The following is a 27,655-nucleotide window of genomic DNA, read 5'->3' on the forward strand; positions in this document are numbered from 1 at the left end:
TTTCAATATTCAGTTGGAGGTCGCCCAGAGTGGCTGGGGAAACCCAGCCAGATGGGTGGGGTATTATTATTAATAATAATAATAATAATAATAATAATAATAATAATAATAATAATTTATTAAGTAGCACTGTGGGTCCTACTGCACCCAGAAAGGCAAAATACACAAACAAACAAGGCGTAAAACTGTGAGTTAGAAGTACCATTTCATAAAACGTGGGTGAGGGGAGGGAACCAGAATAGAGCAATTTAGTCTCACTGGTTTGGAAGGAAGAATTAAGAAGGCATCTCTCTTGCTTTCGATTCAGCACGACCAAGTAGTGTCTAACTTTAGCTGGCTCAGAGTTTACCTAGCCTTTACCCACCCGGGAAGAATGGCAGATGAAGTTGATGGACTATATGGAACTGGCGGAAATGACTGGCAGAATCCGAGACCAGGGTGAAGAGTCAGTGGAAGAAGACTGGAAAAAGTTTAAAGACTATTTACAGAAATACTGTAAAATTAATGAATGTTAGAAAAATGTTGGAATGAAGTTATATGGCTTTAGCAGACATGCTATAAGGAACTAAGTACAAATAGATTATTAATGTATTAAAGGGGAAAAAATAAGGTTAGAATGTGTTAAGATAAATTACAGGACAGAAAACAGAGGAAGATGGAAAGGAATTGCTGAAACAGTTAACTGAAGTGGAATACAAAAAGGGAGGTGTGAGGAGGTCGGTGAAACAAGTGAATGAAAGACAAGATATTGAAATTATTGGATGTGTCTTAAATTGTTTTTGTTTTGTTAGTTTAATGTCTTAGTGTTAGTGTTATGTAATGTCTTTGTTTTTGTATTGTACTGTATTGTCTTGTTTAATTCTTTTTCTTTTGTAGTGTTTAAACTGTTAATAAATATTTTTTTAAAAAACAAAACAAAACAGAGTTTACCCAGCCTTTGCCACGGGGAGCCAAACATTACAATCCATTCAGCCCCGCAAGCCTGGTTTTTCGGAATACTGTGAATTACTCCAGTCATGCATTTTCCTAGCTGTGCAATGCTGCTTGCAGAGGGTGAAGGAAGAGCACGTCCCTTTCTGAACTCTTGTTATGTTCAGCTCACTGAAGCCTAAGATTTGATTAGCCCTATAACAGGGCTCATTACTGTCTAGCATTGATTAAAGTGTTATTAGTAGGAGTTAAGAGCATTCAGCACCTGACTGGATCAGGTCCATCACTTACATAAGTATAATTGGTATTATTGCCCATATGACTGCCAGATCATTCCAAAATCTACCTATACAATTGACCCTATTTGACCTGCTGGGGTGGTCAATTGCAGTAAGGTGCTTATGTTCATTAAGTCTTCCATCTACCCTTTTTCCAGTGCTGCATTTCCATGCACGTATGTGCGTAAATCAGCCCATTTGTCCTTTACATTTTATTTGACCTCTCATATTGAAAATTTCAAACTAAATCCTCTCTGGGGCCTCTCATGCATGTTCAGCAGAATAAGGAGGTGGAATCCAAAGGGTGGACTGTAAAACTTTAGATTGTTTTTGATTGCTAAAAACATGAAAACCCTCTGCAAAAGTGTGGGAGAGAGATGAAAATATCTGGGTCAAAGATTCTAACCATTGCCCTGCACCTACTTTCTGTCCTATCTCACTGACCACATCAGCCAATTTATAGGCAAAAATATTCTCTGTGTTGTTGGTTTATCACACCAAGCAACAGCACTCTTCAAAGCTACTTTTAACCCAGCAGGTATCTTATAACTGAATCTGGAGAACTGAGGTTCAGACTAATCAACACTTCTTTAGGTCCCATTGAAAGCAATGGGGCATAAGGCTCAACCTGATGAAATGTCTACACTGAAGTAAATCACACTATATTCAGTGAGAATTACTCCCAAATAAGAATGTGCAAGAATGCAGCTTCACGTTGCTTAACTGTGGGCTGGATCAAGTCCCCAAAAAAGAGTAAGTAGAAGGAAGGTACCCTATATTCTGCTGGGCTAAATGTCCAGCATTTCTGCTTATTGACATAAATACAAAATACAGTGGTACCTCGGGTTACAGACGCTTCAGGTTACATACACTTCAGATTACAGACTCCACTAACCCAGAAATAGTACCTCGGGTTAAGAACTTTGCTTCAGGGTGAGAACAGAAATCGCACAGCGGTGGCGCGGCAGCAGCGGGAGGTCCTATTAGCTAAATTGGTCCTTCAGGTTAAGAACAGTTCAGGTTAAGAACGGACCTCTGGAACGAATTAAGTTCTTAACCCGAGGTACCACTGTAACCAGATTGGGTGATGCATGTTTAACGCTCAAGATTATAAATTCTGCTAAACCAGGCATAGGCAAAGTCAGCCCTCCAGATGTTTTGGGACTACAACTCCCACCATCCCTAGCTAACAGGACCAGTGGTCAGGGATGATGGGTGTTGTAGTCCCAAAACATCCGGAGGGTCGAGTTTGCCTATGCCTGTGCTAAACAATCATGACACAATTGTGGTCCATTCCCTAGGCATGCCTTCTCAACAGCTAAGCCCTATTATTTCGAATGGAGCTTACTTCAAGGAAGTAAGATCATTGTATTAGGATTCATGAATGCCATACAACACTAACTTAAGTGTTAGATGCAGGGTTTTTTCTTGGGGGGGGGGTTTCTTGTTTCTGTTTTGTTTTGTATTGAACCCTACTGGAATCTTGTACATATGCCAATAAAGGTTTGAGAATCAGTCTTAAGATACAATTTTGTATTCATTCACCTGTTACTGAGCCCCACTGAGCTGAACATAAGTTACTCCTGAGAAGACAATGTGTGAGATTGTGCTTTACAGAGATGTCACAAATCCCACCCATTGTCTACAAGAGAACTGACGCTTCTGACAGGGTGCGTGGAGAACCTGAGGTACACCGTGACACACATTTGCTACGAACCATGCTCTTAGATTCATAGAGATGCCTGGAGACTGTTCTAGTACAAAGGAAGCTTAGAGAAGTTGGACAATGCAAGCGGATCATATTTCACTGATTTGCATTTTGCCTGTCCCAGATTCACAAACAATGGGTCTGAAGAAAAATAAAATAATAAAAATAATAAAACAGCCTTCCCCTCACCACCACAATTCAATGGCGGTCCTAGATAAAACGAATCTGTAGTTTGGTTATAAATAAAATGTTGATTTTGTTGTTGAGGCTGCTGCTTCTCATCACCAAAGGCTCTTCAGTGATAATACCACAGTTAATACCACAAGGAAAGCTCTTTTGCATATGATGGGAAGTCAAATGAAGGCAGGGAGGCAAAGGGGGACCTAAGAGCAGGTCAAATTTCCTCCTTTCACGCTTCCACTGTCATATTTCTCCCCAATGGGCATGCATCAGCTCTAGAGTAAAATACAAAAACACGCACCTCACACATTTCCCCATGGAGGAAATAAAGGAGGGATTGTGAGCGGGAGCCGATTCCCGCGTCACACAGGGGGTGTTCCAGCCCCTGCCCTGCCATCATCGCTGGTGCGCCACGCCTCCCAAATGGGCACCCAATCGGGTGACAGCACGGGGGCGTGGTCTAGCCGCTCAAATGCGGCTGCGCCAGCTCTCCCCTCCATTGTGCTGCCGATTTCCTCAAGTCACCCACCCACCACTCCCTTTAGTGCGTAGCTTTTCACTTGACCTTGCTATGGACCCATGGTTAGTCGCCGTGGTTGCCCAGGGGGCTTGGTAGGAGTTTTTTCCAATTGGCAAATTGGCACCGGCCTCTTGGTTTTTTCCGCCTACCTCATAGCAATCGCCACAACTTTCTTGGTATTTGGCGGTTAGGCATTGGAATGTGTTGTTGGTGTATGGAAGGGCAAGGTGTGGCCATCGCCTACCCCTTCACTTATGGGTATTCCGTTAAAGGAATCCGGTGGTTGTGGATCCTGTCCGATGCCCTGTGTGGCGGGGGGCCCCGGTGATATCAGGGGAGAGCTTATAGTTGTATTTGCATCAACAGGCCCCCCCCACTGGTGGTTAACCCTCGTTAGACTCACCCCTCTCCAAGTGGGTGGAGTCAAATTTGGCCTAAGCCAATACCTCTCACATGCTGTAATCAATGTGAGTTGTGGCCTTTTCTAGCCCATTAACCTAATATACTGTGTCCACGTGTTTTTATTATTCCCAAGCGGGGGACGGGTCCTCGAATCACAAATGAATTCAAGCTTTTATGAATTGCAGCAGAAGCCCGAAAGAAAGAAGAACAAATTGGCCATGATTTCTTTCTCATTGTTTCCTGTAACGTGAGAAAGATCCTGGAGAAACAGACTCGTAACATGAGCTGCATCTCTATTTTTAAGGTTCAAAGTTGCATTACATTCACCACATGCATACATTCCCAAGCATACATCATAGTCATCCAGAAAACCACAGCAACGGGGGTGGGGGGATGGAGAACAAATAGAGTTGCATCTGGAAGAAATATTTAATGGAAACATCTCAAGTGCGTTTTTCTTTTCATCCCCAGTGGCAATACTGTCAGAACAGTAGTTCCCCTGGTATTTTTGGCACTCCCTATTCCACTCCCAGCCAAACCCTAGATGTCATAGTGTGGAAAATCAAATAAAGTGTTTGAGACACAGTGGACAAGTTTCCAGTGAAATCTGGTTCAGGAGAACGTGTTAAGAATGGGGTGGGTTCAAGCTTATTGCAAAATACTTTCCCTTCTGCTCCTAGTAAGTTTTGATTTTGGCTGTCGCTGTAACTACTACTTCCTTGAATTGTGAAATATACTCGGATGTGAATTTCATGCTCTTTATTCAGCTCATAGTAGCAATGAATGAAACTTTTCCCAAAACATCTAGCTATATATACACATTATTTACACAATGGGCCCCACGTGATTGGCTAATTCCGGGCTACTCCTGTAGGCCAATTAGGTTGCGGATTCACCTCCTCCAGAAACCTGATTGGCTGCTGCTGCTGCAGGCCAATCAGGTTGCTGATTCACTTCCACATGGAGCTGGATTGGGTGGCTCCTGTGGACCAGACTGCTGCATTCTGGATCATATTGTTCTAGGATTCAGCTCAGTACATAACAAATTCATTTGCCATTCTAATAGGTATCTTTGACCTGGGTTACAGCAGTGTTCTGGGGTAGCATTATATGAGCTGGGGCAAGAAGATACAGTGGAACCTCTGGATGTGAATGGGATCCATTCCGGAGCCCCGTTCGCATCCTGAGTAGAACGATACACGAAACTGCGTATCTGTGCGTGCACAGGTTGCGTTTTGCCACTTCCGCGCATGCACGTGATGTCATTTTGAGCATCTACACATGCGCGAGCGGCAGAACCTAGAAGTAACGCACTCCGTTACTTCTGGGTCGCTGCGTAGCGTAACTTGAAAACGCTCAACCTGAAGCATATTTAACCCGAGGTATGACTGTATTCTTGGGCACACAGAAAGCACATGCTACAGTGAGAGCTATGGAGAATGCATTTACTGGAGATATTAAGATGGACCCATAAAGCGATGTGGCATTAATGCAAGGCCACTACAGTTGAGAATCGCTGAACTCCTAAAGTATCACTCAATCCACTTAACCCAATGTATACCTCCATCTACCTTGCTGAGATGTACATCCTCCCCTATTTGTTCATTCCCTCTTTAATTTTTCATTACATCCTGGATTTCCTTAGTTGTGTCAGTCACCTGTAAACGGAATAGCCATATGAGTGGGAATGTGTTGCTGCTGCTCACCTTAATTTATCAGATGGCCAACAGCTCAGGAAGGAAGGGACTGTGAAGTATTTTTTAAAACCCTCAAAAGCTTAAACAGCCAATTGGAACTTAGAGAGACAACTCTATTCAGCCACAACAAAGCTGGCCAAGTTCATAACTTTCCATAGCCACTTTTGAGCTGTAAATGGGCAAGCAGAAGAATAAGTTGCTTCTCAGGGACTTATAGCATTTAGAGTGAGCTTGAGGCTAAAATGTGCAAAGACCCACCTCATGCCCAGTTGTGTGCCATCTTTGAAATGCCCTGAACAGATGTGGCACCTAAATTCTTCTATTTTTTAGACCAGCACACCAATGGCTCACTATTCCAATAAGTATTTACCTCATATCAAAATCACTACATTCTTTCTAAGGTAAAGGTAAAGGGTAGGCTGTATGAATTGTACATTGATTTGTAATGATTTGTTGGGTCTCTGGACCATAATAAAGATTGATTGAGGTAAAGGTAAAGGGACCCCTGACCATTAGGTCCAGTCGTGACTGACTCTGGGGTTGGGGCGCTCTTCTTGCTTTATTGGCCGAGGGAGCCAGCGTACAGCTTCCGGGTCATTTGGCCAGCATGACTAAGCTGCTTCTGGCGAACCAGAGCAGCACATGGAAACGCCGTTTACCTTCCTGCCAGAGCGGTACCTATTTATCTACTTGCACTTTGACGTGCTTTCGAACTGCTAGGTTGGCAGGAGCAGGGACCGAGCAACGGGAGCTCACAGCATTGCGGGGATTTGAACCGCCGACCTTCCGATCAGCAAGTCCTAGCCTCTGGTTTAACCCACAGCACCACCCGCGTCCCTACATGTGTGTCCCTACATTCTTTCTACATGTGTGTAAATTCCTACAGCTATTCTTAATCCTATGAAAATGCTGCTGTTCTCAGTGCTGAATAGTTGCATCCAAAATAAAGCATTGGCAGGCAGTTACGTTGTTTCTCTAATGAGTCACTAGCAATTTTGCTTCCTCCTTCTCTGTTCAGCAGTGGTACTATTCAGTTCTACTATACCAAGCTCCAAATTTTGCTGGAATGCTTCGCTCCATACCGCACGTATCATTTCCCCCCATACTTTGTAGAGCACAGATTCCACTGAAAGTTGGGTAGAAAAATACACCTCAAGTGTTTGAATAACAACATATGTATAATAGATTATATACTAGGGTACTGAAGCCCTTCTGAGATAGATATTCTTAATGCCCATTTTCTGCAGCCAATGTGTGGAACAATATTTCTTTATTATTCAAACACAAGAAATCCATTAGTACCTGGAATGTGTTTGGGGAAGATGAATTCCAGTTCTAAGGAATTATGCTTAAATCTCCCTCTGCTAGTCATCAAACCCAATGATTATATTTTCAGAGTCAACATAATACTGTAGAACGAAACAGCAGAAGCAAATCAAGCCTGTAGTCTTCATCCTGTTCTCCCATTCTCAAACAATTATGTGTTTTGAAAATTGAGTCTCACTAAAATTAGCATGCTGTTATCACTAAGGTTGTGAGTTCATGTGTGCTTGATAACTACATCTTCCAAATCCTGTTCAGATGTTATAACTGAACATAGAGCATAACAAGAGCTGAAAGTAGAGTCATGGCACCAAGTACAGGTGACTCCCCATTTACGCAGGGGTTATGTTCCGGGCCAGTGAAATGCATATAAGTGAGGAACCTGCTGCAATAAATGCAGCTTCTCACCTAACAGCTGTTGACTGGCGTAGTGTGGCAGCAGTGAGAGTTCCCACATGCCATTTTGAAGCACTTGGAGTCTTTTTCCTGGACTTTTGGCTCACTGGTGTCCTTTTTGGACTCTGAGAGGGCCTCCTCATGAGCCACAAGGACCTTCCAGCTCTCACCTGCCATTTCAGATAAGCAATCATTTGTTTGTTTCTTTATTTGTTTACCAGCACCACGTGTATATGCATTCACGCACAAGACAACCGTGTGCAAGTAAGGGAATGCCTGTAGTCACACCCTAGATATCTCATGCAGCAGCTAGCCCTAACCCTTGCCATCCACACATAAAGTGATCATCAACAGGGAAGAGGCCTTTGCAGGTTGAAATGTATGTCCTACATGTGGGTGCCAGGAAGCACGTATTCATAGCACTCCATGCTCCTGAGTTTGTCAAAATGGGAGCTATATTGCCTGAATAGGATTAAAGTGATGTCCTGCATGTGTGATACAGGCACCACAGTTCAAATATCACAGACAAAGGGGTGAGGAACCTGTGGCCCTCCAGATGTTGTTGGACTACAACTCTCATCAGCCCCAGCCATAATGGTCAATGGTCGGGGATTATGGGAAATGGCAGTCCAACAACATCTGAAGGACCACAAGTTTCCCATCCCTGCATCACATCAAGCTCAATCATTTTGATTGGTACAGCTCTCAAATTTCGCAGTGATGAGATACCAAGTGATGTTGGTTTTCGACAGCTCTACCCCTGCAACCAATCACAGAGAGCCAAATTCATTGTCAGGTAATGAATTGGATCCCAAACACTTGTGAGCCTCTCCAGGGCCCTCCTGTAAGAACCATATAAGGAAGAATGTGGAAACCCGCCTACATCTACGCAGTCTTCCAGTTTCCCTCAAAACTCCTCAGATGTTCCACCTGAGGCAGAACCTTCCAATTCACTTCAAGTTTTACTTTGGGAGAGGGGACCCTACAACAGCCAGAACACCACTGAGAATTGCTTGCTAGCCTTTTGTGGCTGTGTTATATCACCCAAGGACAGTGCTCAAATTTGCCTTGAATTTTTGAGGGCAACTTGGAATTCATAAGGATGATGTATACTGTATACTTTCCAGGAATTAATGTGGCTCCAAACCAAAGGAGGACACATTGTTATTGATGATGATGATGCACGACTTGTCTCCAGGCACTGCAGTCATCTACAAGGCATTCCCACAGAGCAGGGTTGATTCTGCCAGCTTTCATGTTGCAGACATCTTTGTAACACAGTGCTGGTTTGCCAATGGGCCTGGTGCCTGAAGCCAGCTCCCCGTACATCACGTCCTTGGGGATCTTGCCATCTTCCATTATTTTTTATTATTATTATTTTTATTATTAGCCTTGCTCATGACCTCTGTGTGAAGCAAAAAGACTTAACTAGGTACCACCACATCTATTCTAACAGCCTTTCTTTTCAGCTTGAAATATTTTCACTGGCAGATGATAGGCTTGTAAAAATCAGATGCCTGAAAACATAAATGTCCTCCAGCAGTCTGTTAAAATAATATTTCTAGGCAATACCTCCTATATAGAGTTCAGTCACCCATATACATTTCTCTAAACAGATGTGTTTCAGTCTTCTGTATAATCCTTCTTCCTGGCTTTTAAATAGTGGAAAAATATACTTCCTTTTGCCAAATCCTCTCTAGTTACTGGAAAGATTTATGAAATAAATAAACTTCAGAAGGCCAGAGTCATAAACAAGAGTTCTTTCAGGGCCACCTTCGCCTCAACTGCAAGGAAGGCTGCAATCCTGCACTTATTTACAGACATGGACACTTCTATCTTATACATATTTTCCTAGACGTCAAGAGCCAGCACACATGTTATAGGCATCATGTGAAAACTGCTGGAAATGGCTTCCTTGTGATGATTTAGCCATGCTGTGGCCATAACATGTAACGGGGGCTATCAAGTGACTCTGGTGCCTGGCCCAGAGAATTTCTATACCAACGTGAGGCCTTTTAGTAGGTGACTGACACTGACGCAAAAACACCGCATGCCAGGAACCCAAATGACACGATGGCCCATGCTATATTTTGTTGGCATGTTGGAGACACAGGCTGTTTCCAGCAAGCTCCCTGAGATGTTTGCAATGAGTGTTCTCAGTCTCTATGTGCCATGGATTAAGGCAAAATAAGCTTCCAAGAAATTCAGCTTTGGATCACAGTCATACAGCCAGTGTGATTTATCTAGAAAAAGAGGTGCCAGAACTCACCATGAATGCCTCCCTTGTTCCCTTATAATGGCAATGGCACCCATCTGAGAGGTGCCAAAACTGAGTTCCAGTGACTTCTGGCTGAAAAAAAGCCCTGCTTACAGCCCAATCTTAAGTTTACTTAGACGTAACACCAGCTTTGAACATTCAAAACAAACAGAGGAAAAGGAAGCGCAAGAGGCCCGTGCGTATTTCACATGCAAAATGCACCTCCACAGAGGAATATTCTTGTGCCATTTCTACCTCTGCATTGCATGCAGCACCCTGTAGAGGAAGATACAGAGGCTGAAAGTTGGATATTCAAAATAAGCCACAGAGGTGCTGTGCATTCCTCTCCCCCTGTTTGTTCTGAATGTTGAAAGCCAGCTACCAGACAGCCTATACCAACTTCCAAAGAATCGCAAGGAGAGTTCTCATTTTAACCCAAATGAAACCCAGTCTGCTGTGTCATATTGCCAAGAGGCAAGGAGAATTATGCCACACATCATGCACCTGTGAGGTATAAAATGGGTGATAAAATGGCTGTCTCCATTTATTGAATTGGACGGGTGTAAAATACTATCTATATGGAACCTTAAAGTGATTCTCTCTATGGTTAGTTGAGATTGAAAGACATTTCACTTAGAAAGATCAATCCTCTTTTTTTCTGAGATATTTCCTTCCACAAGCTTCCCTCTGTCCTTTATGTTCTGTGTGTGTTCCACAACTCCATTTACCTAGTTTATTAATGAGTAGCAAATGTCTGAGAGAAGCCTCTTTACTGACTGGTAGCCAACCCTATGCAATCCAATCAAACTGAGTTGCACTGTGTTCAGTGGGACTGAGTTCAATGCCAGCCCCAGGTAAGTATATAAAGATTAATATATTTTTGAAGGAAGTTAGGGTAGCGCTATGGTCTAAACCACTGAGTCCTAGGGTTGCCAATCAGAAGGTTGGCGGTTCGAATCCCCGCAATGGGATGAGCTCCCGTTGCTCGATCCCAGCTCCTGCCAACCTAGCAGTTTGAAAGCACGTCAAGTGCAAGTAGATAAATAGGTACTGCTCCAGTGGGAAGATAAACACCATTTCCGTGCGCTGCTCTGGTTTCGGTGTTCCATTGCGCCAGAAGCGGCTTAGTCATGCTGGTCACATCAGCCGGAAAAATCATCTGTAGACAAACACCGGCTCCCTCGGCCTGTAAAGTGAGATGAGCGCCGCAACCCCAGAGTCATTCGCGACTGGCCTTAACTGTCAGGGGTCCTTTACCTTTAGGCTCCTATTAACCTCATGATGGGCTATCAACCACCCTCAAAAAAGATTGAAATAACTGATATATTATATATTGCTAATTTCCTCCTATCTCACTCTCATAAGAACAAGCAGGAAACCAAGATCCGAAAACAACAGGAAGATTAAATCTAAAGGAATAAATGAAAAAAAGAAGTGTAGAATTTTCCAAAATAAAAAAGGAAAATAAAGTATTTAGGACTCATGCAAAAGAAAAGTCTTTCTCTAACTGCTCTCTTAGAACTCCTTTAATGATATTCCTGCTCCATAGAGATAGAACTTGCAAAACAGAAAGAAGTTCATGCGATCAGAGCTATTTATTTACTTCAACATATCTTTCCCAAAGCGCTGGGATTGGTCAGTCCAGTAGTATCAGTTTCTCTAATTACAATTTTGACTTATCAAACACAACAGAATTTTCACTTCTCCCTGCTTTGGTATTTTCCTTATACGGTGAGCTTAGAGATATTAGTTTTGTTTTTAGCATATACTTGCCTGCAGTGAATTTTTTAATGTCTTAATCACCAAGGTGCCACAAAGCTTTGGGGATCTCAACTTTGCCTTGGGCACCATATACAGATTCCATTTCACCTCAGACAAGTCCAGAATCTCTCAGAAGCACCCAGATTCACCCAAATCCACTGTGCACCCCTAAAGAATATCCAACCTTAGTTGTGGGAATTCTCCAATTAGTAGGAGTGCAAATTCCAGTTACCTTAACAAATTGTTTTTTTAAAAAAGATCCTTATGCCTAGGCAACTGTGAAAGAAGACCCTATCAGTTTCTCACAGCAACAGAAACTTTTGAGATTGGTTCAGTAGGAAACAAAGACATGAGCTATTGAGAAAGATATTTTTGGCCAAAACGTGTTGGGCACATTGTATAAATAAAGAACTCATCCCTTTTGGGGCATCTGTGAGATTAATTTCTCTTTTTTTGCACATCAGCCATGAAAGAAAGCCAAGTGTTCTTTTCAAAGTAAGCCGGCCTTCTAAATGTGATTTCCATAAGCCTTAAACTGATATAGTCCTAGACAGTTGAGATGAATGCCTGCAGTTTTCTTCTTTTGCAAGTACTGCATTCACAGACAAAATCCGCTGTCTGAACACTTACCTCAAAAACTTCCTCATCAAGAATCCTTGTTCCAAAGACTGTGATGCCATTGGTGTCAACAATTGCTCGGTCACTCCTGCCAAGTGGTTTCGTGGTTTTCTTCTTGCAGTCCACAATCAGAGTGACGGATTTCTTCTCCACACTAATGGCTACCCGATGCCACCTAGCACAAGAACATAACTGATTTTGGTAAAATAGGAATGATTTTTTCCCCCAAAGAATGTTTGCAAATACAGTTGAACCTCGGTTGTTGAACATAATCCATTCTGGAAGACTGCTTGACTTCCAAAATGTTCAACAACTGAGGCGCAATTGCTGGTTGGCAGTTGCAATGGAGGAAATGGAGAAACATGCTTTGCAAGCTGTTCAACTTCCAAGGCACATTTGAAAATAGAAGCGTTCACTTCCGGGTTGTTGGCGTTCAAAAGCTGAAATGTTCGACTTCTGAAGCATTTGACAACCAAGGTTCCACTGTACTAATAGTTAAAGGGGGGGTGACCTATTATATTTATTCAAAATATTTATTTTCCATCCTACTCAGCAGGTGAGGCCTGTTGAACTTCACTGTCAATCACCCTGCATTCACTGAATGTCTGCATTCAAGGATCCCTGACAGTTAAGTTCAGTCACAAACGACTCTGGGGTTGCAGCGCTCATCTCGCTTTATAGGCCGAGGGAGCCAGCATTTGCCTGCAGACAGTTTTCCAGGTCATGTGGCCAGTATGACTATGGCACTTCTGGCAAAACCAGAGCAGCACACATAAACGCCATTTACCTTACCACCAGAGCGGTACCTATTTATCTACTTGCACTTTGACGTGCTTTCAAACTGCTAGGTTGGCAGGAGCTGGGACCGAAAGACGGGAGCTCACCCCGCCGCAGGGATTTGAACTGCTGACCTTCCGACTGGCAAGCCCAAGAGGCTCAGTGCTTTAGACCACAGTGCCACCCGTGTCCCTGCATTCAATGGTACCACCCACCAAACACTCTACTGTAGCTGTGCATTGTATGGGAAGATCAGCAGTGGTAGGAAATCTGGCTTTCAACGAAATTTGTTTGCTATTACTGAACTTGCTGTTGAGGAATTCCTGATAAGCTTCCAGTTTTCTATAGAACACAATTTGGGGAGCAGGGGGTGGAATCCTGGTCTGGGTCATCTGGCTGCAGGTATTAATTCTGTCCACCACCTTGGATGCCATATCCACCTTCATTTTTCACTTACTTTCCATCAGCAATGTTGACCGTTCTGAAGAGGGGATAATCTTCCGGCGCAGGCTTCCCATTTTGATCCTCATACAGGAAGACAGGCGATCTGCCCACCTCAACACCAACTTGCTGGATGCCTTGTTCATTGTAGACAGAAAAAAGAAAGGACTGGATCCCTTTTTTAGGTTTCACTGTAAATAGTATCGAAAAGTCTTCAGGGAAGTTTCCACCTGTCGAGAGAAAAATGCAGAGTCACTAATCTTGCGGAGAAGAAACGTCCTACACCTTAGGACTGCATGGTCATATCCCATGCCCAGGCAACACTCTGGCCCTACTCTGTGACCTCCTCAAGTGTTTTTGCCTTCTGGGATGTGTCCTTCATAAGTGATTACGCCTCTCGTTTGCTTGCCTAGATTGAGAGTTACGCATCTGAATATTGTATGGTTGGAATATAGTCAACTTACAGAGGTAGGAGTCAATGCAATTGCCCCATCGACTTTTTGCCTCTGGCCCTAACCTCTGCTGCCATGCAGCCCCCAGAAGATTGTGTACAAGGGAATGATAACCTTGGACTGAAAAAGGCTCCCAGCTCCTGACCAAAGTGAATCAAACTTTCTATTACTTCTCTTGAAAACAAGTGCTACAAATTACGGGATGCTCCTTTCTCTTAAAGCATTGTACTTTCCTTCCTATTCATTCCGCTCTACAAGCACTTAATTGTGTGGCCACTTCTGAACCTCAATCACGATTTCTTTAAGTGCTGCAAAGGGAGAATAATGAAATCCCAAGTCCCATTAAGACTCACATGATGAGATTTTACATCAACGCCTTTATTGCTTGTTCCTTCTTATTCTGCGATATGATACATGTAACCTGTAACTCCTTTTGTTCTCTATTCAGTTGCAGTTGTTACTGGTTGTTATCTGACAATGAAAATTAACTTTAAAAAGCAAAGGGGTTCCAAAACCATTCTTGATCTTATTCACATGAAGTCCCCTCAAGTTCAGTAGACCTCGCCTTTAATCAAGTAGGCTGCAATGAAACTGTGTCACAACAAAATAAATGGAACTTACTTGTGAGTAAGCATGATTAGGACTCGAGTGTTGGTCTCACTGATTTTAGTGTGGCTTGGGCAAGCCTAATATTGGTCACAATCATCCATCTTCTGGTAACCCAGATCACTGTAATGCACTCTACATGGGACTACTCTTGAAGACAGTCAAGAGGCTGTCACAATTTTGCATGGTGCGGCTTATCAGAATCATAGAACACCAATTGTGCAGAAGCTGCACTGACTACCTATATGCTACCAAGCCCAATTCAAGATGTTGGTGTTAAATTATACAACCCTAAATAAATGGGGACCCATATAGTTGAAGGAGCATTCAGAAGTAATATTCCTTGTCTTTGCATGTGTGATAGATGCATGTGTGCCCATATGATTTGTGTGTGTGTGTGTGTGTGTGTGTGTGTGCTTCTGGAAGGTAGTGAGATCAAGTTTCTGTGTATACCTGGTGTACACCTTTGGTTATTTAGCTGTTTCTGAACTCCAGCTCCCACCAGCTCCAGGCAAGTATGGCCAATAGCAAGGAATAATGAGAACTGTAGTTCACCAACATTTGGAGGGCCAGATGTTCCCCATACCTGAGTTATGCATTTAATAATAATAATAATAATTTTTTATTTATATCCCGCCCTCCCTAGCTTTAGCCGGCCTCAGGGCGGCTAACAACAATAAAAGTCCTGCATTTATTTATTGCTAAGCAGCAAACTGGCTCGACTGCTTAACATCAAAAAAACATATTATGTGGCTTACGGTAAAAGACAGAAAAACATAGCATGGTGTAAAAGCAAATGATCTTGCTGGTTTCCTTTCTGCCCAATATTCCAGCCTACCATGATAATTTTGAATGCTATTTCCATCTTCCATAGCATTAAACTAAGTGTCATTTGCAAATTTGATAAGCATCCCCTCTACACCATGTGAGTCAGGGGACTGTAGATGAATGAAATAGCTGTGGAGAGAGCTGTTCCTGTTTTAGACACTCGAAGCCCTTAGTGCATCTAGGAAAAAGAGGAGTAAAGCGAGTTCATTTTTAAAGCCCAAATTAGAACCGCTTAGCATCCCGGTGGGATGGGCTCCAACGTAATTTGCATTTGAGCGATATAAAACTGCTGGGGCTGAATCATAAAGTGGCTTTGTGGGGCTTAAACAACATTAGATGCTCTACAGGTTTCAAATTGCTTAAGCTCCTTAAAACCGCTGTAAGTGAGAGAGGGTTTAAACAGATTATGCTCACGGAAGGTTTTGAAATATTCCAAGCCATTTGAATCTGTCTCTAACCTTGGATACAATTCTGTAAATTTGACTTGTAAAACCTTTCAGAAAGAAAGGCAAATTTAAGGGCAGAAGCTACAGGAGGCGGGCATGGCTTGCTTGATGAACTGAGACCATCGTTTCAAAAACCTATGGATTTCTTTCTAACCCTATTTGTGTTTCAACTGTTTATTCATGAGCCATAAGTATAATTTTTTATTAATGCATGCATTTTTTTCCATTTTGATCTTTTTTGTTTATTTCAACAACAACAAAAGACAAAAAAACAAAAACCAACAGCCTAACTTTATTACCATAACATGGCCATTTGTAAGCTAGGCCAATATGGAAGCACTTCAGTCACAGAAGTTATATGAAAGTTCCTGTTAGTTGGAAGGAATTTATTTGAGGAGAGGAAGAAGGAGGAGAAGAAGGAGAAGGAGGAGGAGGAGGAGAAGAAGAAGAAGAAGAAGAAGAAGAAGAAGAAGAAGAAGAAGAAGAAGAAGAAGAGTAATTTGGATTTGATATCCCGCTTTATCACTACCCGAAGGAGTCTCAAAGTGGCTAACATTCTCCTTTCCCTTCCTCCCCCACAACAAACACTCTGTGAGGTGAGTGGAGCTGAGAGACTTCAAAGAAGTGTGACTGGCCCAAGGTCACCCAGCAGCTGCATGTGGGGGAGCGGAAATGCGAACCCGGTTCCCCAGATTACGAGTCTAGTGCTCTTAACCACTACACCACACTGGCTCTCAAGGACTCCTCAAGGCTTAAAAGGGCTGCCAGCCTCTGACTTATTCAAAATGAGAATGAAAGCCAGGTATTGTGTATAGGGCTTGCAGGAAGGTGGTTCTTATCAATTGTAAGCTATAGGATTTTATAATTTGTATGGGGGTCCAGAAACATTTCCATTATATGTGGTGCATCAGCACCTTCTCCTCCTTTCCCTAAATATTTCTTGTTGTTTTTCTGTTTCTATGGGTTTCCCCCCTCCTCATTTCACTCACCCACCCCACTTCCCCCATCCAGTTCTCCAAACCACCCCCTCTTCTCCTTACAACTCACCCACAAAACCGATTACAGCTTGTCCAACCCCCACCTCTTTACACCAACAATTTTTTCCCAACCTTGGATTCCCAGATATTGTTGGACTACAACTCCCATCTCCCCCAGACAGCTTAGGCAGCAGCCATGGATGACAGGAGTTGTAGTCCAACGACATCTCGGGACCCAAGTCCGAAGAACCCAGCTTTAGACCAACCACACATTAAGTGACAACAAAGAAACAAATGTGCATTGTATTGGAAGCACTTTCGGTTGACACGTACAACAATAGAGCATCCTACGTGTGAAAGCTATTTTGTTCTCAGCTGAAAATGGATATGCTCAGCGTCCTACCTTTTGGCACAAGTGACTGCAAAAAGGAAGAAAAAGCTCAGAGCTGCACGAATGAGGGCCAGATGGATGGAGAGCTTCAGACTTGAAAGGAACTGAACACCTGCCTTGTCTGAACTGTTAATCTAATCTAAAGGATATGCTGAGAATGTTTAAGGCAGGTGGCACTAATTCATCTAGTCTGGGCATGTGCTTTCAGGCTGCTGGAACAAACTGCAGATAGAAAACCCTGTGGGAAGGTCATGGACAGAGGTTTTGAAGCGTTCTCCCAAATTGGGCAGTGGATAGCATTATCTTTACTAGATTGAGTTTTTAAAAAACACAACTCCTCCCAGCTGCTTACTGTAGAAAACAAGGCTTTATGTATTCCTCTGAGCTCAAGTGAGTATCTGTAAATATTAGCATCCTTTGGCCACCAAAATATTAAATGCAATGTTTGTCATTCAAAAGCTGAATGCATTTATCTCAGCCTTAAGTTCACTGATTTCAACTTTGAGTATGTCCTGCCAACCTAGCAGTTCGAAAGCATGTCAAAGTGCAAGTAGATAAATAGGTACCGCTCCGGTGGGAAGGTAAACGGCATTTCTGTGTGCTGCTCTGGTTTGCCAGAAGTGGCTTAGTCACGCTGGCCACATGACCCAGAAGCTGTCTGCAGACAAACGCCGGCTCCCTCGGACTATAGAGCAAGATGAGCGTGCAACCCCAGAGTCGGTCACGACTGGACCTAATGGTCAGGGGTCCCTTTTCCTTTACTTTAACCCTGCATATCATCCATTATCTTTACTATACAGTGGTACCTTGGGTTACAGACGCTTCAAGTTACAGACACTTCAGGTTACAGACTCCGCTAATCCAGAAATAGTACCTTGGGTTAAGAACTTTGCTTCAGAATGAGAACAGAAATTGCGCGATGGCAGTGCAGCAGCAGTGAGAGGCCCCATTAGCTAAAGTGGTACCTCAGGTTAAGAACAGATTCAGGTTAAGAACGGACCTCCAGAACAAATTAAGTTCTTAACCTGAGGTACCACTGTATAGACTTAAAGGGGGAAAAACCATAAACACACAATCCTCTCAGTGTCTTCCTGTAAAAAAGTAACTTTGGTCCTCAAATGGCCTTCAGAATAACAACTTGATACAGCTCTTCAAGCTGAAGCAAGTAACTGCAAATATTAGCATTCTTTTGCCAGCCACATATTAAATGTGACAGTTTTCATTTGAGAGTTTGAAGGCATCGCTTGAGTATCACATCTCAAACTTTGAAATGTGAATGGAATTTCATTTCGTGTATCCAGTACACCCAGGCTGGATTGAGAGGGGATGCAGGTGAGCATATGCCCCAGGCAGCAAATTAAGGGGTAGGGGTGGCTGAATGGAATCTGCATGGCAGAGAGGAGGCAAGCTGAGCATGCCCAGGACTAACTCCTCTTTCACGTTCCTTTGAAGGATAGAATGCTCCATCCATTCTCAGCCAGCCTACTCACTTTCCTGCATGTAATACCTTCCTGCCTATGGCTGCAAGACAAGTGCTAACATACTAGGCTGCTGTGATTACCACTGTATACAAAATCCACATCAGTCTGAAATACAATTGCATCTCACCTGCCAAGCATTACTGAATGTGCTGTCAAATATCAAATACTAAAATCAGGTACCATGGGACCAGAACTGCAGATATAAAATATTCCAAGATATTCAGGAAATATTTTATTTTTTAAAACTCATTTTTATTTCAGTTTTACTGCACAAACACCCACACGCCCAGATAAAAATGAAAATTATAAATGAACATACAAAAAGAAGAAAAAATGAAAATTACAGACACAAATATGAATAACTAAAAAGAAGAAAAGATAAATATATTGTATAGTACTAAGGTCCAGTATAAATAAGAAAAATAAATATAATGGAATGGAAAGTCAACCAGAAGAAAAGATGAAATGAAATATGGTATAATTACAGTATATTCAGGAAATATTTTAGTGATATGCCTTGGCTTAGCTCAGCACTGGAGCAGAATGACCAAATAAACAAATAAACATATAAAATGGTTGGTTGATTGAAAACAACAGCAGTCCCCTTTCCAGAAGCCCACAAGTTTGTTCGTTCATACTAGGTCCTGAATTGGTTTAGCATGATGTGCTCATGACGGCAGTATCAGATTTTGTGAAGTTCTATAGCAAACTGAGCTGGTTCACACATAATGTTAAACCATAGTTAACAAGTAGTTGTGGTTTAATGAAAACGAGAAGCATAGTAGTGCACACTACTGATTAGCTCCTTCCTCTCTTCTGTCTTCAGGAGGCAAGAAATCAGAGGCTAGCTTTGCACTGTATGTGAACAAGTATCCATGTTTTATTTCCCATAAAGAAATGACAAGTGGTAAGCCAGGAATAAATCTGGAAAGAAACGAACCACAAGCACTCACCTTTGGTTTGTTTCTTCACAGCATGACAAAGACAGGAGCAGGGGAGGAGAGTGACAGAGGCATTAAGCCTTAGTGTGTGTGTGTGTGTGAATATATATATATATATATATATTTGCTTTCGTAGATTTTCACGGGTACAGGAATGCAGGTTTTGGTGTCCTCGGGTGTCTTCCCGTGTAAAAGTTGGGGTGTCTAGGCGACGTTTCGACGAGGTCTCACTCGTCATCTTCAGGCTGGTTAGAAGCCGAAAGCACCAGCCTGAAGATGACGAGTGAGACCTCGTCGAAACGTCGCCTAGACACCCCAACTTTTACACGGGAAGACACCTGAGGACACCAAAACCTGCATATATATATATATATATATATATATATATATATATATATATATATATAGGTTTTGGTGTCCTCGGGTGTCTTCCCGTGTAAAAGTTGGGGTGTCTAGGCGACGTTTCGACGAGGTCGCCTAGACACCCCAACTTTTACACGGGAAGACACCCGAGGACACCAAAACCTACATTCCTGTACCCGTGAAAATCTACGAAAGCAAATATATATATATATATATATATATATATATATATATATATATATATATATTGCTATGGTTTAACATTATTCACAAACCAAGGCTTTGTCAGGTTTGGGTGACATGATAAGCAACAGTTAATTTTTTTAAAAGGAAGAAAACTCTTCCAAACACTTCCTCGCAGCCACACGAGAGAAGGACAGGGGTTAGTCACAAGACCTGGGGAAGACTAGGCTCAGTCACATAACAATAAACCATGGCTTGTCATGTTTTCGTTTACCTTGGGTATTAACATTATTTTGCCTTCCACTTCCTTGTAGCTATTATTCTGCCTGCCATAAGACTATCCTGGACTGGAGTTTAGTGCTCTCCAGTTACATAATTGTTTTTAAAGGTAGAATAATTTGTTCAGGTAACAGGGGAACTAAACTCATTGACAGCCTTAAAGTGATGACGCTGTGTTCACAGACGGTTTTGTGCTCAGTTCATTAAAGCATTCACATTCCCTCCACTTCTTTTGTTCAAGTGGAGAACTCGTGTGTGTGTGTGAGTAAGTCTGTGTGTGTTTTCTCTTTTCCTTTGCTGTTCAAATGCCCCCCCCCTTCTTCACCTGCATTCCCAGAGAGAAAAGCTCTTGAGGCCATCTGGGGGGCAGAAATGTTAGTTCCTCAGATGAGTTCTAACACTAGAAATCCTACAAATGTCACAAAAGAAGTAAAGGCGGTGAGCAAGGAAGACAGAGCCAAAGGCTATTTTAATTTAGGTAACTGCCAACATACAGCATAATGAGCGTGTTTACTCTGGCAACCAAAACACACACACAAAAAACACCAAAATGAGCAGCTTCCATATCGCTGCCAAACCTACCAACTATATTACAGTGCCATTCTGAAAAAATAAAAACCACCAGCAGCAGCTTAACTGCAAGTTAACACAAGACTTATTTCCCCTCAAGGGAATGTCTGTTCTGCACTCTCCAGCCCTGGCTTTGGCAGAGGGCATTTTATTCTCTGCTAACAGCTTCTAAAAGGCAACGGTCCAATGACCATTCAAGAGCTTTCAATGGCAAGGTCACTGTGATTTAAGACTGAGTGACAGCTCCGCTCTACCATCAGTTCTTATTTGTGTAAGCGAGCCTCTTCTCAAAAAAGAGAGAGAAAAGCTCTCTAGCTAGGGCATTAGGTGGCAGGAAAACCCTGATAAAGCAAGGGGGCTCTTTAATACTCTCGAAGAGTGACCCTGAAGAGAGTGCCATTGTTCCCGAGCGACTCAGAGCTCGTTTTCAAGGGCAGCTGCTGCACAGGCCGGCCGAGAGATGCTGCTTCCTCAGGAGGAGACAGTTGTCAGCTGGCCAACACTGAGAGAGAAACTCCACTCACATAGGGCCAGGAAGACTGACTGCTTAAATCCCATTGGAATGAATGGGATTTCAGTAGCAACCACCTTGCAGGAACGCAGCCACTAAGTTGTAAATTCCAGCATGTTCAATCTCATTTTTCTTCTCCTCAGGCTCCCCAACTGCTCCTTGTTTCAAGACTAATATAGTGGTACCTTGGGTTAAGTACTTAATTTGTTCCAGAGGTCTGTTCTTAACCTGAAACTGTTCTTAACCTGAAGCACCACTTTAGCTAATGGGGCCTCCCGCTGCTGCGCCACCGGAGCATAATTTCTGTTCTCATCCTGAAGCAAAGTTCTTAACCTGAGGTAATATTTTTGGGTTAGCAGAGTCTGTAACCTGAAGCGTATGTTACCTGAAGCATTTGTAACCTGAGGTACCACAGTTCCTTCTTTAAAAATACAAACAGTTAATACTATCTCTGTACTTCAGGCAGATATGCTTTCTGGTCTGGTTACCACTGACAAGGTGACCCTCTGTGTCACAAAAGCTTATCCCCTACAAAGGCATACCTTCCAACATTTCTCTAATGAAAATAAGAAAAAGGTAAAGGTAAAGGACCCCTGGATGGTTAAGTCCACTCAAAGGCAACTATGGGGTTGCGGTGTTCATCTTGCTTCAGGCCAAGGGAGCCAGTGTTTGTTCACAGACAGCTTTCCAGGTCATGTGGCCAGCATGACCAAACCACTTCTGGCACAATGGAACACCGTGAAGTAAGCCAGAGCACCCAGAAACACAGTTTACCTTCCTGCCACAGTGGTACCTATTTATTTATTTACTTGCACTGGCATGCTTTTGAACTGCTAGGTTGGCAGAAGCTAGGACACAGCTACAGGAGCTCACCCTGTTCCAGGGATCTGAACCACCAACCTTCTGATTGGCAAGCCCCAAAGGCTCAGTGTTTAGACCACAGCGCCACCTGCATCTGATGAAAATAGGGACATCCTATCCATACCCTCCAACATTTCTCCGATGAAAATATGGATGTCCAGTTCTACTTCTCTAGAAAAGGAGGTACCAGAACTTACCATGAAAACCACCCTTGTTCTCTTAGAATGGCAATGGCTCCCTTTGTGGCCCTCCATATACTATTGAACTATAGCTGTCATCATCCCTGATCACTGGCCATGCTGGCTGGTGCAGATGGGTCTTGAAGCTCAACAACATCTGAAAAACTATGTGTTCCTTACTCCTGACATCATATCCCAGTCTATACTGTAATCTGAAAACAGTATAATCCTATAGATCTCTATCCCAGATGAAGCCACAGTGAAATCACTGGTGCTTAAGAATAGAGGCTAAACCAATTTTCCAGTTCCGTTACAATGGGAAACTATGATTTAATTAAAAAATCCAGAAGCCTTCTGTTGCAAAGGGAAGGGGTGTTGGTTCTAATTTACATTATTTGTTTCTAAATTGTCTGCAGTCTACAATGTAATTTGTCATGGTGCCTGGATAACTTTACCAGAAAGAAAATGAACTTTCTATATCATCACTTCCTGTGATGCTTTAATGTACTTCCTAAGGAGGGGTTGGGAACTGTTCCATGGTAAAATGTAGCCACACAAGCCCCTCTATCTGGCCTTTGGGACTCTCCCCAGACTACACATCAGACCTGCATGCTCCTTGAGTGCTTTCATTTGTCAGGAAGCTGACATTAAACTCTGATAATGCTTCTTGTTTTCCTGAATTGAGGCTGGACAGGGGATGAATGAGTCTACTGTATGAAGGTCAAATTTATATTTGACGCTCTGCTCACTTTTGCCTTTGAGCCCATCCACTACTCATATGTTGCCCCTGAAAAGCTGTCCGGAAGGGAATGTGGTCCTCATTTTCAAAAGAAGTTCCCCACCCCTGTTCTAAAGTGTTGGTTGATGAAATGAAGTGTTGGTAAATGAAATCATAACCATAGTTTTGGGGTGTCATAAGCTTAAAGACAAAGCCAAGAGCCTGTAAAAACATAAAAGATCAACTTTGCCCAAAAATAAATATTGCAACTCACAAACAGCTCCCCTCACCTGGGTACAATTGTTTGGTTGGAGCACTGAGTTGTGCATTTTTTGAAACTCTGTAAGCAACATCTGATCCTTTGGAATTCCTTCTGTTTATGCAAATTCCTGCTGTTTTTGATATTCCTTCCGGTGAATTGTGAAACTCTAATGCTTTGAGCACGTCAACTGGTTCAGCTGAAAAACAAAGAGAAAAAAGACATTATTCACACTCCTTCCAAAATATTGCATTTGCTCACTTCTTAGAAACTGAACTGATGTATTCAGGAGAATGTTCAGGGATGAAACATCATTTTGAGTCACCCCCCCCCCCAAAAGCTCTGGTGGTACAAAGCCTATTAGCAAATGTCCAGTAGGTCCAACAGCCCCTGAGCTCCCTTGCTTGTGCTAGCAGAAATTAGGATCTCATGAAATAAGACTGGTCAGAATCACAACAAATACAGGAGGCCAGTATCCCTCCAATCCACTAATCTCCAACCTCTATCTTTTTCTCCAGAAACAGATGCAGCAGAAGGAAGGTTATCAGGAAATCAGATGTGGAGTTAGGAAGATATGACTGTGCATACTTGAAACTAATATGGCAGAGTTGGCTGGAAGAGGGAGGAAGTCTAAGGCAAGAGTCTGAAGGCAGCCCTGTTTAGGGAAGCTTTTAATGTTTAATAGGTTATTGTATTTTAGTGTTCTGTTGGAAGCCGCCCAGAGTGGCTGGGGAAACCCAGCCAGATGGGCAGGGTATAAATAATAAATTTATTATTATTATTATTATTATTATTATTATTATTATTATTATTATTATTGCAATGGAAGGAAGGAAGGAAGGAAGGAAGGAAGGAAGGAAGGAAGGAAGGAAGGAAGGAAGGAAGGAAGGAAGGAAGGAAGGAAGGAAGGAGTAATCAAAGGGTGACAAAGGTCCCCTGGATTTAAGAAATCTCTCTTATTTTAAAGGGGATGGTCTTTAATCCAAACTATCATACACCACTTTTAAAGCATTTTTGCTTAGACCTCATGAGAAAGATGTCTTATGGTGTACCACAAACTTTACATTTGTCAGGGTGCCATGAAGGAGGAGCTGTGTGGAATCTGTGCCTCAAAGAGGTAAAGTCAAAGAGACAAATTTACCTCCACCACAAACTTTAGACCGGATTTTAGAGCAGATTTTAGACCAGAAGCATTCCATGAGAGAACAGAGAAAGGATCAGGGAGGGGCTAAGGCACTCCTAAGATGAGCAAATTGCCATAAGGGTGCAACACTGCGGAACTGCCCAGATTTAGAAGTTGCACTCCTGGCCCTGGGCAATGACACAGGTTGTGCCGCCACCACAAGACAGTCAGCTCTTACAAATTGTTGGGCAAGGAGCATGCATGACTAGCGCCATCTTTTGTATGGCAACTACAATTTATTTATTATTTATTAATTAAATTTACACACCATCCTTCTTCAGAATATCACAGGGCAGTTTACAGTATAAAAACACAAAAATACATAACATATAACCACCACCCCACAGACATTGTTTAATTAGCCAAAGGCCTGGGAGAAGAGGAATGTTTTTTTACTGATGTCGAAAGATACGTAATGAAGGCTCCATTTGAAAACCAAGGCACAGCTTCCAATTGGCTGCAGGGGCTTCCTGCACTCAAGCAGAAGCCGCATTGGATGTTCAGTTTCCAAAAAACGTTCACAAACCGGAACACTTACTTCCGGGTTTGCAGTGCTCGTGAGCCGATTTGTTTGACAACTAAGCTGTTTGAGAATCAAAGTACCACTGTATAAGGATTTCTTAACCTGAAGAGTAACGCTAAAATATCAACGAGGAGGAAGACAAGTAGTCATAGATTTGTCTTTGAACAGATGCAATGATAGCTAACATCCTTGACCATTGGCCATGCCAGCCAACATTTAGAGGGTACCACATTGGCACAGAAACCTGGCACAGAAGAAATCAAACTGAGAAGAGACACAGCTACAACAACCAGGGACCCAACTTTGGTAAACCACAGAAAGAAGTTTATACAGAAAAAAATTCCTCAGTGAAAAAGAGGAAACTTTAAACAAGTTACGTAGCATGCTATCAGTTTGATCAAAAGTTGGATTTCATTCAGCAGTCCACCCTTCTGTTCACCACCCTTACCAAAATGATAGCTTTATCATGCTTTGTCGTGGTTTTCTCTCTAGCTGGAAACTGAGGGCAAGTCATGGATTATCTCACCACTGCACTGAGCAAAATCCCTCCAAATGTAGTCAGGAGGAAAGGGGTGATTTCCAGCAAGAAATTGGTGGAATCCAGAGCACATTCTGAATAAAGACACAGCTGCTTTTTTCTTAAAAATGCAAATAATAATAATAATAATAATTTTTATTTATACCCCGCCCTCCCCAGCCAGGGACGCAGGTGGCGCTGTGGGTTAAAGCCTCAGCGCCTAGGACTTGCCGATCGAAAGGTCGGCGGTTCGAATCCCTGCGGCGGGGTGCGCTCCCGCTGCTCGGTCCCAGCGCCTGCTAACCTAGCAGTTCGAAAGCACCTCTGGGTGCAAGTAGATAAATAGGGACCACTTACCAGCGGGAAGGTAAACGGCATTTCCGTGTGCAGCTCTGGCTCGCCAGAGCAGCGATGTCACACTGGCCACGTGACCCAGAAGTGTCTCCGGACAGCGCTGGCCCCTGGCCTCTTAAGTGAGATGGGCGCACAACCCCAGAGTCTGTCAAGACTGGCCCGTACAGGCAGGGGTACCTTTACCTTTACCTTTACCTCCCCAGCCAAGGCTGGGCTCAGAGCCTTGGTAGATAGGAAAACCAGAAGCTGCCTACATGTAGACAGTATTCTTCAACATTGGGTCCCCAGATGTCATTGGACTACAGCTCCCAACATCTTAGACCATTGGATAAACTGGCTGAGGATGATGGGAACTGTAATCCAACAATGGCTGGGGACCCAAAGTTGAAGACCACTGAAAGGAAATAGTAAGTCAGATCACTGGAACGTGAAAGATAGGGTTCTCTTGGTCTTTCCCTAGTCTGCCACAACTTAAGATATTTCAGGGGGTTTTTCTGGCTGCAGACACATATGCATAAACCATGGGTTGGCCTGTGCACCCGCATTTGTCACTCACCAACATTAAGCACCAAACTACATGCCATAATAAAACCCACTGTTAAAAATGCATGCTGGAATCAGCTAGTTTTAGCTCAGTGGCAGAGTACATGCAGAAGGTCCCAGCTGCGATCCAGGTAGGATTGAGGAAGAAGAAGAAGAAATAGAAGAAGAAGAAGAAGAAGGAGGAGGAGGAGGAGGAGGAGGAGGAGGAGGAGGAGGAGGAGGAGGAGGAGGAGGAGGAGGAGGAGGAGGAGAATTTGGACTTGATATCCTGCCTTTCACTCCCCTGAAGGAGTCTCAAAGCGGCTAACAATCTCCTTTCCCTTCCTCCCTCCTCCACAACAAAGACTCTGTGAGGTGAGTGAGACTGAGAGACTTCAGAGAAGTGTGACCAGCCCAAGGTCACCCAGCAGCTGCATGTGGAGGAACGGGAAAGTGAACTCGGTTCACCAGATTACGAGTCCACTGCTCTTAACCACTACACCATGCTGGCAGAAAGACCTGTATCTGACACCATGGAGAGCTCCAGTGGCTGGTGAGCATAGACAACTGGTGCAATATATGTTCTGACCACCTGGCTCCTGAATGACTGAATAAATGAGCAACACTTGCTAAACAGGACTCTGAATATATATATATATATATATATATGCAGGTTTTGGTGTCCTCGGGTGTCTTCCCGTGTAGAAGTTGGGGTGTCTAGGCGACGTTTCGACGAGGTCTCACTCGTCATCTTCAGGCTGGTGCTTTCGGCTTCTTGTTACTGGAACAGAGCAGGATCTCAGTGTTTGAGTTCCTATAAATACTGTTGAGGGGGTGTGGTGTATAGCCTCCAATGTTCTGGGCAGAGAGGAAGTTCCCAGGCTAGTGTGCCTTTTCTTCTTTTGTTCCTTAATTACTTGAGGGATATCCTGAGTGATTTCTTGAGTGATATCCTGAGTACCACTTAGGTGGGTCATTAGGTGTGGATTAGTTGCTAAAGTCTTTGTGTCTTGACCTCTTGAACTTTGTGAAGAGTTTTTCTGAGAAGATGGCTGTACTGCACTTAGTTGTGCTCTGGCTTGGCTTCGTGTATAGGGGCGAGCTGTGGTTTTGTGGCTTGTGTCAGCCAGATCTGTGTAGGGATTGCAGGGGGGTGCAGCATCCGGAGGTGCCACCATGGTTTGGCTACTGGATGGTGTCTGTAATTTATCTGTGGAGAGGGT

At 43.1% G+C, this 27,655-nt stretch overlaps 1 protein-coding gene across 4 annotated transcripts in view; it reads right to left on the bottom strand.

The window, feature by feature from the left end:
* COL11A1 (collagen type XI alpha 1 chain) overlaps positions 1 to 27,655 on the bottom strand; it is a 257,537-nt gene that overhangs the window by 197,881 nt on the left and 32,001 nt on the right. For all 4 annotated transcript variants that reach the window (XM_081916017.1, XM_081916015.1, XM_081916016.1 and 1 more), the window contains exons 2-4: positions 23,365 to 23,532; positions 13,305 to 13,518; positions 12,083 to 12,245 (exon numbers count right to left, since the gene is read on the bottom strand). In XM_081916017.1, coding sequence (XP_081772143.1) covers positions 12,083 to 12,245; positions 13,305 to 13,518; positions 23,365 to 23,532 — 545 coding nt within the window. The remainder of the gene's footprint in view (positions 1 to 12,082; positions 12,246 to 13,304; positions 13,519 to 23,364; positions 23,533 to 27,655) is intronic.

The sequence above is a fragment of the Podarcis melisellensis genome, assembly GCF_964234715.1.
Source record: "Podarcis melisellensis genome assembly, chromosome: 6".
Lineage (NCBI taxonomy): Eukaryota > Metazoa > Chordata > Lepidosauria > Squamata > Lacertidae > Podarcis > Podarcis melisellensis.